The 13,814-nt window shown below is 31.4% G+C and overlaps 2 protein-coding genes across 2 annotated transcripts; both read right to left on the bottom strand.

The window, feature by feature from the left end:
* Positions 1-504: 504 nt before the first annotated feature.
* Positions 505-1,154, bottom strand: LOC131630402 (SKP1-like protein 14). The gene has a single exon (XM_058901183.1). The coding sequence runs from the start codon at positions 1,108-1,110 to the stop codon at positions 658-660; it is 453 nt and encodes a 150-aa protein (XP_058757166.1). The 5' UTR covers positions 1,111-1,154; the 3' UTR covers positions 505-657.
* Positions 1,155-2,662: 1,508 nt separating this feature from the next.
* On the bottom strand, positions 2,663-3,133 carry LOC131630399 (uncharacterized). Its single transcript, XM_058901180.1, has one exon. It carries the CDS (start codon positions 3,131-3,133, stop codon positions 2,663-2,665), a length of 471 nt encoding a protein of 156 aa, XP_058757163.1.
* Positions 3,134-13,814: the final 10,681 nt, after the last annotated feature.

Consider the following 13,814-nt stretch of genomic DNA (forward strand, 5'->3'; position numbering starts at 1 on the left):
AGCCCAGATATTTGCTATCCCAAGAACCGGACCGAAATAATAATCGGGTAAGTTCGAACTGGACCGAAACAGTGGACATTTTTTTTAACCGAACCGGAGCGTTATTTCGATTTCAATGGACCGATTCTCAACAGCCCTAATCATGATTGTGCAAATATTCAAACTCCACATATAAATTTATTCAACATTTTAGATTTGATCAAACGCAATAGATTAAACCCATTCAGTTTTCACTTAAGCATTTTGATTTAATAAGTTAAAACAATTTCGTAAGTTTGATTCAATATCATCATGTTCATAAATTTAGGGTTTCTAATAACAAGTTAATTTCTTAAAGCATAAAATAAAAGTCTATTAAATTGAACAAAATAAAAAGAAATACTTTCATAATCAAATTAAAGATGTAAATGCCAAATGGATAGTAAGCCATTAAAAAAAAAAATCCCAACCATAAAAAAAAAACACCCCAAATTGATATACTTCCCAAAACCCAAAAATAAAAACTAAATTGAAAAATTATATGATTAAATTAAAGATTCACACCCAAACTGATAGACTTCCCCAAAAGAAAATAAAAACAACCTAAATTGAAAATCTATATCGCTAGGGTTTAGTTAATAATTTCTAAAACAGAAATTGAAATTCCAGAAATTAGTTTCACTCCTCAGATTCAATACCCTCGCCTTTAAAAGTCCATGCATTCTTCTCACGGATAGCTGCCTCTTCCTCCGGTGTGAAATCGTTTTGGATCCCGAAATACTCCCGCACGTAACGAACACTCCTATTCTCGATCCGATTAGCAACCGCCAGAGTAAGGAACTCGAAAAGCGCTTCCAAGTCCAGATAATGCACTGCGAGAAGAAAATCCTTCAACTCTTCGTTATCCAGTTTCTCGACGGAGAATTCCTTGACTTTGCCGGCGTCAGAGAGACGGTGGTATTCCATGATCATCGTCATGTGATTGCTGGAAACATTGGGAAGGGGAGCGACGGACACTTTAGCGCCGTCTTCATCAACGAGAGGCTGCAAAGCTTTCATGTTCTTCGCCAATGAAGGTTCGATTTCAAAAACGACGTCGTCGCAGGTTTTGACAGAGATTAATTTCGCCATCGCTTCCTTTCTCACTAGGGTTCACTTTTGTGAATTTGGGATTCTACTTATTCCTATTTATAGAAGAAAAATTTTATTATTTTTGAATTTGGTTTTATTATTTAAAAAATCACAACAAAATCTTTTTGGAAAAAAATCCGTTACTCCTCTTTAATAGAAGGAGAAATATATGATTTTCTTTTGTTTTATTATTTCGCAAATTTACTATTTCAAAAATCACAACAAAATCTTTTGAAAAAAAATCCGTTACTCCTCTTTAATAGAAGGAAAAATATATGATTTTCTTTTGTTTTATTATTTCGCAAATTTACTATTTCAAAAATCACAACAAAATCTTTTGAAAAAAAATCCGTTACTCCTCTTTAATAGAAGGAAAAATATATGATTTTCTTTTGTTTTATTATTTCGCAAATTTACTATTTCAAAAATCACAACAAAATCTTTTGAAAAAAAATCCGTTACTCCTCTTTAATAGAAGGAAAAATATATGATTTTCTTTTGTTTTATTATTTCGCAAATTTACTATTTCAAAAATCACAACAAAATCTTTTGAAAAAAAATCCGTTACTCCTCTTTAATAGAAGGAAAAATATATGATTTTCTTTTGTTTTATTATTTCGCAAATCACACCAAATCGGTTATTACTTGATACTATATGAATAACTTTTTTTATTACTAGTATATATATATATATATATATATATATATATATATATATATATATATATATATATATATATGATAAAATAAATTCTAAAGTAGCAATATATGAAGATAAAAAACAATTTTTAAAGATATGGGTACTTGGTTAGTAGTGATTATATTTATTTTAAAGATATAATTGTTAGTATTAATAAATATCCGATATTAATGCTGAGATTTGGTTTGGATAGTACTTTTTGTTTTAAAGACGAAACAAATTGTTGAGAATTTTTCATCATTTGAATCTTTTAATTATTTGACGAAATTTCAATTATGTCCTATATTTTTCGTAGATGTACATTTAAAATTATTTTTTTTTAAAAATTGTTTCTTTCCGTAAGTACATCTGCAGAACTTGTTAAAATAGAATGTTCCGTAGATACACATACGGAACTGCTATTTTTTAAAATCACATATATTTCACTCAAAAACTCAATTTTAATAACAACACTGGAAAACTCAATTACAGTCAATTAAAGTAATGCAATTTAAAGGCAATAAGTAAATAGTACACCAAAAAAATAGTATAAATCGTCGGCCAATAATGTCGAATACATATATCAAATCGTCGTACAAAAATGAAATCAAAATACATGTATGAAATAAAGACGTCGGCATCCTACTGTGTGTGTCGTACATCATCATGCGCCTCTCTGCTGCCTCTGGCCCCGCCTTCGTCTCTACGTCCACCGCGCCGTCTGCTGGGTACTATGCCTCTACCGTCAAGTGCCCCACCTGTCCTGGAATGGTTTCTACGATACAAAAATGTCTCCTCTGCCACCCTAATGATACCTTCCACAAGACCCAGGCCAGCAGATTCCTCAAGGAAGAAACCATCAGTAATGCATGTTTACGCCATGTCAGCTATCTCACGACACCGAGGAAGAACATCCTCAGTGTGGTCCATCTGAGCCTGATGAACCCGCAGAATCTTCTCGTGGGTTGGTCTGGGCGGTGATCCAGGTGCGGTGGGAAACATGTATGGGTGCGACACTTTGTAGTACCAGGTGATGTACCCGTCGACGCAACTCCAGTCTACCTCTAATCTGGTCGTCTGAGCCTCGTTAGGAACCATGTGATGCTCCCAGTCTACAAATACCTCATCTAGCTGCCAATAGGTCATGGCGATAGTAGCAGGATCAGAAGGCAAGTGAGTTATGGTCTGCTGGTAACCAAACTTATGCATGACACGCTCCGAAAGATAATGAACAATGATGGTCGAACTGGCAGCTAACCATCCTGAATATAGTACGATCTCATCAAACGGAATCGTCTCACGGTGATCAATGTAGCAGTCGAAGTGGATGTTCTCAGTAGCCATGCGGTCAATGTAACATGTAACACCCTTCTAAAACCCCACGATTTTCACGAATATTTTTAATAAATAATAAACGTAAAACAAAAGCAAGGATGTCACATCTTCATAAAACTTCGTATAACAATTAATCCTGCTCTGTAACACGGGTTCTAAAACATTTAAACATAAATAGCATCTCTGGTGCCATTAATCAAATTACTTCAAACTTCGCAGCAGAATAAATATCTCTTAGGAACTTCTTCATAAATAAATCATTACTATGAAAGATAGTTCAAACATCAACAAAATCATCATACTTTGTATTTATAACTTCATGATTATAAAAGTGATACAAAATCTTCAAAATAACAAAATGCCCAAGGTTCACAATCAATCGATTCCAATCCTGATGTTACATATCAGAGCAAGACCCACTAGACTCAACGAAACTAAATAGCGCACTCCGAAGCTACCTCTTATGCTTCCTGCACTAAACTTGATCACCAGCGCATTACCCACGTGGAGGTAACATTCAAACAGGCAGAGTGAGTAAATCGCAATCGCCATAAAAAGCATAAGTAATAGATATAGTATTCATGGCATAGGAATAAAAACAACATGGCATCAATTACGACATCTATAATACAATGTCAATTCGACAATTCTTCTTACCAAACATCACAAATCAAAACATCCAGCAACACATCAATTAATTCAAGTATTTAATATATCATAATCATTATAAAAGACATAAGGAATAGATATAGCAGTCATATCCAGGAAACAACAATCATATAACATCATTTAATACATTACATATAACAACAATTACCAGTTCTTCACGTCATAGCATCATCAATCCAAGAATAAATCAAATACACCACTTAAAATATACCAAACATCATCTTCCAAGAATCAATCAAAGACATCAGCTATTCCAAGTATTGTGTAATGCCACAAATAATGAAATGCAACTTCATAAGACTCGTGCATGTGGTACCAAAACATCACCGATGACTTAGTCATCATTATTCTCCAAAGATCCCCACCAATAGGATCGATTCCCACTTGGAACCAGAGCACCATACAAGTTGCACTCAATCCACACTGTGGGATTGAGGCCATCACTGGACCAAATTGTCCTAACATCACTGGATAAATATCTTGCAAACTTCACTGGACAAGTCCTACAAATGCTATGAATGCATGATGCGCAACACCGCATAAAATACGACCACATCTAGTCAACACACATCACCATTCATCATATTCATCATACATCATCACATACTTCATTTTACACACATCATCAATTCATCATATTTCATCACATACTTCATATTACTCACATAATTATAAATCGAATCATCATATAACATACGTCAAGTTACGACAAGACATAGTTAAATTAATTCACAATAGAAAGCATTACTTATTGGTATATCACCATGTGATCTCATAATCTCATCATAAGGAAAACACACACCATCATCATAATAATATCATGTCATCATAAAAAAAGCACTCATCAAGTTATACCAAAACATGGCTACGCCAACTCATAACAAAGGGCATACTTCCTATGTTAACACTACATAGTTCATCACTTAATATCAATTCAAGAACTATAATACTAAATCCTATGATTCATTTTATTCCACCATTTTATAGTTCATTGTGTTAACTTTCCAACGCTTCGAGCGGCGCATTAATCAGAGTTCAGAAACTCAAGTTATAGCCTTTACAAGAATCTGTCAAAATTTGGTCTATCTCGGGTCCGCTCACGCCGACCCATGCTTCGACCGCTCGCTCAAAAATCATAACTTCCCCTTGCCTCGGATCAGCTCGCGCTGATCCATGCGTCGACCGCTCGCCTACTTTGCGTCGACCATTCCTCTATTTGCGTCGACCATACACTGTAAGTGTATTGAATTTTCCTGCACTTTTCAAACCAGTTACTTTGCGATTTTTCCACATCGTAAGCCCTAAAAACACCCTATAATTACCATATTTCATAGTGCAAATACAATTTTATATATTCTATCTTGTGGGTATCATCTATTGCATATTAACACATCTAAATCATCAAATTCATCATATCATCATCGAACCCTCATAACCCAAAATCCCCCAAAACCAAATCATACAATTATCAATCACTTAAACCATTCATGATAATCTAGATAAACTCCCCATACCTTAGATTGTAGTTAGCTTTGATTCTCGTCGTGTTCTCTCTACGAATCCTTATGTGTTCTTCATGCCCTAGCTCTCTCCCCCTTTGCCTCTTCTCTAAACTACGATCGTACATAATGAATCTCTCTTCCCTCTTTTCTCTTTTTACCCCTAGGATCCCTAATATGGCTCTCCTCTTTTTGCCCTCACTTAACCTCTTACAATTTACTAGTTCTCCCTTATCATCTCTAACACCAATATTATCTATTTTATTAATTAAAATAATATTAACTATTTAAAATAATTCCACTTATTATTCTAATTATTCTAAATTATTCTAAAATACTCCAAAATCCCTCAATACATATAAGCATCACACAAATCACCACAACATCACATGAATCATCAAAACATCACATAAGTCATCAGAATCTCAAACATCACAAATCATCACATTTTTAAATACTTCACAAAAATCAATAAAACATCATATATATATATATATATATATATATATATATATATATATATATATATATATATATATATATATATATATATATATATAGGGCATATCATATGAGAATGACATATTTATATGAGAATGTGAGAATGAATCTGAACCATTGGATTTTAAAATAAATGGTGGAGATTATATATGAATCTTTTTTTCTCTCTCATGCATCTTGAAATAAATGAAGTAGGAGAGAGAAAAAAAAGATTCACTTATAATCTCCACCATTTATTTTAAAATCCAATGGTTCAGATTCATTCTCACATTCTCATATAAATATGTCATTCTCATATGATATGCCATATATATATATATATATATATATATATATATATATATATATATATATATATATATATATATATATATATATATATATATATATATATATATATATATATATATATATATATATATATATATATATATATATATATCAAATTCTTCACAATAACTCACATAACCATCATATTCATCAAAACATCATGAATCACCATAAGGTCTCGCATAAAAACACCAAAACATCATATATATCGAATACTTCACGATGACTCGTATATTCATGTCAAATTAATTAAATAAATAATTAATATAGAATTTGGGGTGTTACATAACACCCTTTTCTATAACCCCAAAATATAACATTTAATCAAAGTAAATTAACATGCATACATACAAAGAGTGTCACATCGATGTTCCTGAAAACTAAAAGCTTTCAAGAACCAACAAAACAATATCTCGAATACAAATATACCTACTCATAAATACATAACACATATTGAACATTTTGTTTCTCAACAAATGCATATCACAGCGGAAATAACAAATAATCATGTATTAATAATAATATTCATACCCCATACTATGATCATGTCTCCATATCCTCATCAATTTAACATAAGATAAACAAATCCAAAGATACTAGGCACTAAGGCCACTCAATAACCAATAACATCCCAGGGATACATAATCCATAAGGAAAACATCATAATACATCTCAACAATTAAAACATGAGTTCGACACTAAAAACCCCAAAAGTGTTACATGATCAGAGCATCGACTCACTACTTAATCAAATGGAAAAGACCAAACTAGGCTTCTCCGCTATCCTCGTGCAGAGCACCACTATCTTCTCTTCCTCTTTCTTTCTTGTCCTTTCTCTCTTTCTCTCTCTCTCTCTCTCTCTCTATGGATCTATTTTCTTCTTCATCTTCTTCTTCCTCTTCCTTTCTCTCCCGTCTTCTCTTCTCCCTATTCGTCTGCTACAGAAAAACTTCAAATATCCATCACCTAATAACGATGCCGGCATCTCATAAAATCGCTGATGGCCTCTAATTCAGAGATGTTCTGTTTTTCTATTGTTCTATTGTTGATGTACGGTCAAAATTTTGATCATCAAATTCACGGTAATCCCCTTGTTTATATTTAAACCCTAATTGATTTCTAATTCTAATTGTTTATCTTTGTGTTTATTTTTTATTGCGTTTACAACATTGTCTTATGCTGTAAGTAAATTTGCATAGTTTATCGAAGTTAATTTGATTATTATGATAATTCGATTTATGATTTTAACTTCGTTTTATTTTTTACGTTTATTTCAGGAGAAGACTCCTTATCTAAATCATCAAATTCATCATATCATCATTGAACCCTCATAACCCAAAATACCCCAAAACCAAATCACACAATTATCAATCACTTAAACCATTCATGATAATCTAGATAAACTCCCCATACCTTAGATTGTAAGAAAGTAATAATGATGAAGTCATTTAATATTTGTTTTTAAAAATTGGTGGATGTTAATTTTCTTATTATATTAGTAGATAATAGTAGAATCAAAAACATAAAAGTAAATCAATATAGATTAAAAACAAATAATACACTTATTTAAGGAAATTAAATTAAATTATTATATTAAAAATTAAAATTAAATCTATATATATATTATATATATATAATTAAAAGTCATAATTTTTTTGGTTGACGATTTTTTGAATAAAAGTCATAATTATTTGCCTTGGTCATATAAACAAAACGTGTAAGACAGTAATAATGATGAAGTCATTTAATTTTTATTAAATCCATTTTAAAAAAAATCACAATTTTTGCCCTGGTTATATAAAAAAAAGTGTAAAACAGTAAAATGGTGAAGTCGTTTAACTTTTTAAAAAAAAAGATTTGATAGATGTTAATTTTCTTATTATGATAGGAGAATCCAAAGCATAAAAATAAATCAATATAGATTAGGGATAAAAATTGATAATTTTGTTCTAATAAATAAATGTGCAAAAAATTTTATTTTAAAAATTCCTAAGTTAATAATAATACTAACTTATTATTATTATTATCATATTATTATTATTAAATAATAAAAAATAATAGTAATAAATATTTATTATTAACATTAATTGTTTTTTTATTCAAAATAAGGATATTAATAGTATATCATTATTAGTCACTTTACTCAATTAACATATCATAATTGACCATAATATAAATATATATATATATATTTTTGTGGATTTTGAATATAGAGGTTAAATGGTAACGATAAAAAAAGTAATTAATTAATGTGTATTTGAAATATGGAGAGTCATGATTGGAATATTGAAATACATTAATAAGAATATATGTATTAAAAATTAAATAAAGATTTTGTTTTTAATAAAGATGATTAGGTTAAACGTTAATGACAATAATGATAATAATTATAAATGTCGGTGGATTTTTTTTTTTTTTTTGCTTTATAGCACCGGTTTAATCCGGTTCGGGGGCGAGTTCTGGCATCAAGTGGTTCCATCCCCCTCCCGATCGCAGTTGCGGGGGATCGAACCGTGGTTCTCCCTACCAAATCCAGCGCCAATCACCACTGGACCAACTAACTATTGGTTAATGTCGGTGGATTTTGAATATGGAGAGTCATTGTTGGAATACTTAAATAAATTAATTGCAATACATTACTTTAAAAAATGATGGAACATACAACAACACTCGGGGAATACCGAGTTCGATTCCTAGTGGGAACAATGTTTAGCAAGTGTTTATACCTCAGTTCACAACTCTGGATTAATAGGGGCCCTTTCCCCTAGAAACCAGAGAGCTATAAAGCCAACAAAAAACAACGACATAAATTTTAGGTGAATTGTAAAAATTGAAATATAGAGAGTTCTAAAATAAAATAATATATTGTATTGGAAACAATAAAGTAGAAATAAATCAAATTATTAATTGAAAACAAATAGGTTAAATATGGTGATATTTCATACATATATTATTAAATTAACATTAATACTAATTCAAATTAATTATTTAATTATTTTTTATGAAATATATATAATAACCAGTAGAAGACCCGTGCGGAAAAAAATTGAAATTCGAATGAGAAATGTTAATTTAAGATTAACAAAACATAATATAGATGAAATGAATCTATATATAGTAACTATGTAAAAAAAGAACATAGAAATGCAATAGTCATTCGTATTAAGTTGTTGGTGATATATAATTGTTATTATAAAATCGTAATAACTTGAAATATTCAAAAAGAAATTTATCAAATCACCAACATGATAAATTTAATATGTCTAATAAATATAAATATTTACAAATATGATTAATAACTATAAATATTTACAAATATCACTGATGATTATAAATATTTATAATATTTTGTTGTTTAAATAAAAAAATGTATTGTGGTGATATTGTCCCGTGAAAATAGTGAGTTTATGCTAATTATAAATATTTATAATATTTTGTTGATTAAAATAAAACAGGTATTGTAGTGATAGTGTCCCGTGAAAACTTTTTAGATGAATAGTTTTTAATTTTAATTGTATTATAATTTATTTAAATGCAATTATAAAATATGAAATAATAAATTTTATTGTGTAATACAATTTAGGCTATAAATTATTCCAAACATCTCATATTTTATTCAAATAATAGAAAGAATTGAAAAACTTAAATTTAGAAAACTCACTATTTTCAATAAAATAATTAAGTTATAGTTATAAAAAATTAAGTATGACCAGTTCAACAAAATAGTTATAAATTTAATAAAATCATAAACGAACTCATTTGAATTACAATTTTAAACCGAAGAAAACTACTGACCACTTACCAGATAAATAGATATCATTACAAATGGAACCGAAGAAATCAGAGAGCACATGTGCACAGTCCACAAAATATTTGGATATGAATGAAATAGAAAATGAATGTACATACAAGATTATATTAACTTAATATATTTTATATAGATAAATGTGTATTAAAACATAAAAGAAAAAGACAGTAGAACATTGACACACACACACACACACACACACACACACACACACACACACACACACACACACACACACACACACACACACACACACACACACACACACACACACACACACACACACACACACACACACACACACACACACACACACACACACACACACACACACACACACACACACACACACACACACACACACACACACACACACACACACACACACACACACACACACACACACACACACACACACACACACACACACACACACACACACACACACACACACACACACACACACACACACACACACACACACACACACACACACACACACACACACACACACACACACACACACACACACACACACACACACACACACACACACACACACACACACACACACACACACACACACACACACACACACACACACACACACACACACACACACACACACACACACACACACACACACACACACACACACACACACACACACACACACACACACACACACACACACACACACACACACACACACACACACACACACACACACACACACACACACACACACACACACACACACACACACACACACACACACACACACACACACACACACACACACACACACACACACACACACACACACACACACACACACATATATATATATATATATATGGCGTATCATATGAAAATGACATATTTATATGAGAATGTGAGAATGAATCTCAACCATAGAATTTTAAAATAAATGGTGGAGATTATGGGCGAATCTTTTTTTCTCTCTCCTACATTTTGAAATAAATGATGTAGGAGAGAGAAAAAAAGATTCACTCATAATCTTCACCATTTATTTTAAAATTCAATGGTTCAGATTCATTCTCACATTCTCATATAAATATGTCATTCTCATATGATATATATATATATATATATATATATATATATATATATATATATATATATATATATATATATATTTCAATTCACTTAAAAAACATAGATGTGTAACTGCCTGTCTTGTGCAAATTGACGCGACCCAAACAGCACACATAGTAACTTAAATAAGAGTATGTCTTATCTTCTAGCATAAGAACTTGTGAGACTATATCAACCCCATTTTTGACATGTTTAAGTGCTTGAACCATGGTGATGAGAGCTGATCTAGAATTTCCTCATATATGTTAGTTAAGTAGTTGCATCTCAATGAAAGTCCACAACTTTACAATAAATATTATCCAATTGCAAGTAAAACTTATTCATCTTGGAGCTGGGAAAAAGAATACTCATAATTCTTTAAAAGCAAGTATCTATAACATAAATAATAAATCATTTGCATGTTCCACTTTGTAGTTTCTGTTATCATATATGATTTTCCATTTTATTAATTTTCTCTGACTGTCATGTAAAAGTACTACTAAAGCATAAAGAAATTTGAGACTTACAATCTTGTAGGGGAATGAATGTTAAGTAAAAAAGAGCCAATAAGAAAGTAAACTTAGTGTTGTCAATTGTACTCAGAAACACATAATCTCCATGCATTGTAACATAAAGAAGGCTTCTAACAATTGAAGATGATGATTGACTCCCAAGTTTTCTCAGAACACAGACTGTTGATATGAAACTTGAAACATGGTTGGGATCAACTATATATAAGAACATTTAAATTGGTTTTAAAAAACTAATTAGTGTATATTAAATTACAATATGAAAAATTAAGTACATTAATTCAGTTATATTTTTAAGACTCATTTTCCCCAAGTCAGTCCCACTATACACCTAACTCGTGTATGATAGATAACAGCAACCATAAATTCCAAAACAAATTAGTATATAGGTCCCACCAATTACTTCACATTACTATATTTCAACCATAATTTACTTGTAGAAGCTATTTTTCTCATTAAGAACTCTAGGTATATGCATAGTATAATAGTCAGTATCAATATCTATATTTTCAATTTTGAAATTAGACAGCAAAAAAAATTTAGAAAGGTGGAGTATGTATAGAACAGCTGCATCAGGGAAGGAAGTACACAACCAGCTACCAGCTAATAGGGCATGATGTGATGTAGACACATCAACTTTAGAAAGATGGAGTATGATAAAGCAATTTTAGATTATATAGGCCTAAGATGTAGCTATAACAAACAGTATAAATGTATAATACTTCCCTTCACTCTACTTTGAGTCCTATGTAGAAAGTGTAGCAGAAAACGTACATTATTAGCATCTGCCATCTAGGATGATTTTTAAATATAGGTCAAGATAATGATGTAGACATCTCCTTTACAAATGTGGAGTATACAATATTACTTTTATCTCATATAATATTTAGATGAAGCTGAAATAGGCAAGAAGTACAAAAATACCAACTGTAGTTGAAATAGCTTATGCATGTTGAACCCTTGGTTAAAAGAATATGGCTTATTGCAGTCGATAAAGCAGTACTATTAACCAAAATTGCATATAATTACTGTTGTAGCAGTGTTGTACAAAAGTAATCACAAAACCAGTAGTTTTACATAGCTAAAGTAGTATTTTAATACAACTAATCACAACTTCAATAGTGTTATAAAGTTGTAGAGAAAATTGTCTTCAAATGTAAAAAGTGGTAGTACTTTAATACATTGCTTTGGTTATAACATGAAGGTTTGGCTATAAATTCAGAATATGTTCATTTGCAACCTGTCCAAATTTTCACATCAATAAATCTAGACAGATAATGTATGAACAAAAAATACAAGTTCAACAGATTATGCAGAAATATAAACATCAGAAACACACAAGGAAGTACACCTGATATAAAACTTCTAAGAGTTGTCCTTTCAAACCATGAAAAATAATACCCCACAATGTACTGATTAGAGCTTATAGAGACAAGAACATAAATGAAATTAAGAAAAACAAATTCATGTACAAGAAAACAAAAGAGAGAACCATAAATGACAAACCCAAAGCTGCCATAGCTTGAACTTCCATCAAATCTTTTTTCCCTCAATGTCAGAAAATCATTGTTAGTGGCTAAACTCTAGAAGAAAAGAAACATCCAAAATATGAACATGACATGATATCAAATTTAAGAACTATGATTAAGTACATGAAGTAATAATTAGGACTTTGGGTGACCTGTAACATCCAATCGAAGGATCCGAAACATACTTTCGAAGTTGCGACACATGAAACATGTCATGCAAATTCGATAGATTAGGCGGTAAGGCCACTCTATACGCCACATTACCAACTCTTTCGGAAATCTGATATGGTCCGATAAAACGAGGAGTGAGCTTCTTCGACTTCAAGGCTCTCCCCACACCAGTCGTTGGCGTAACTCTTAAAAATACATGATCACCAGCTTGGAATTCCAAATCCTTCCTCCTCTTATCATGGTAACTCTTCTGCCTACTCTGAGAAGCCTTCATCTTCTCACGGATCAACTCAACCTTCTCGGTAGTTTCTCGAACAATCTCAGGTCCAAGTACTACACTCTCACCCGATTCATGCCAACACAACAGAGTCCTACATCTCCGACCATACAACGCTTAAAACGGTGCCATACCGATACTCGAATGGTAACTATTGTTGTATGTGAACTCGATCAATAGAAGATTAGTATCCCACGTACCTCCTTGCCCAAGAACACAAGATCTTAACAAATCCTCCAAGGATTGAATCGTTCTTTCCGTTTGACCATCTGTCTGAG

The sequence above is a fragment of the Vicia villosa genome, unplaced genomic scaffold, assembly GCF_029867415.1.
Source record: "Vicia villosa cultivar HV-30 ecotype Madison, WI unplaced genomic scaffold, Vvil1.0 ctg.000679F_1_1_1, whole genome shotgun sequence".
NCBI lineage: Eukaryota > Viridiplantae > Streptophyta > Magnoliopsida > Fabales > Fabaceae > Vicia > Vicia villosa.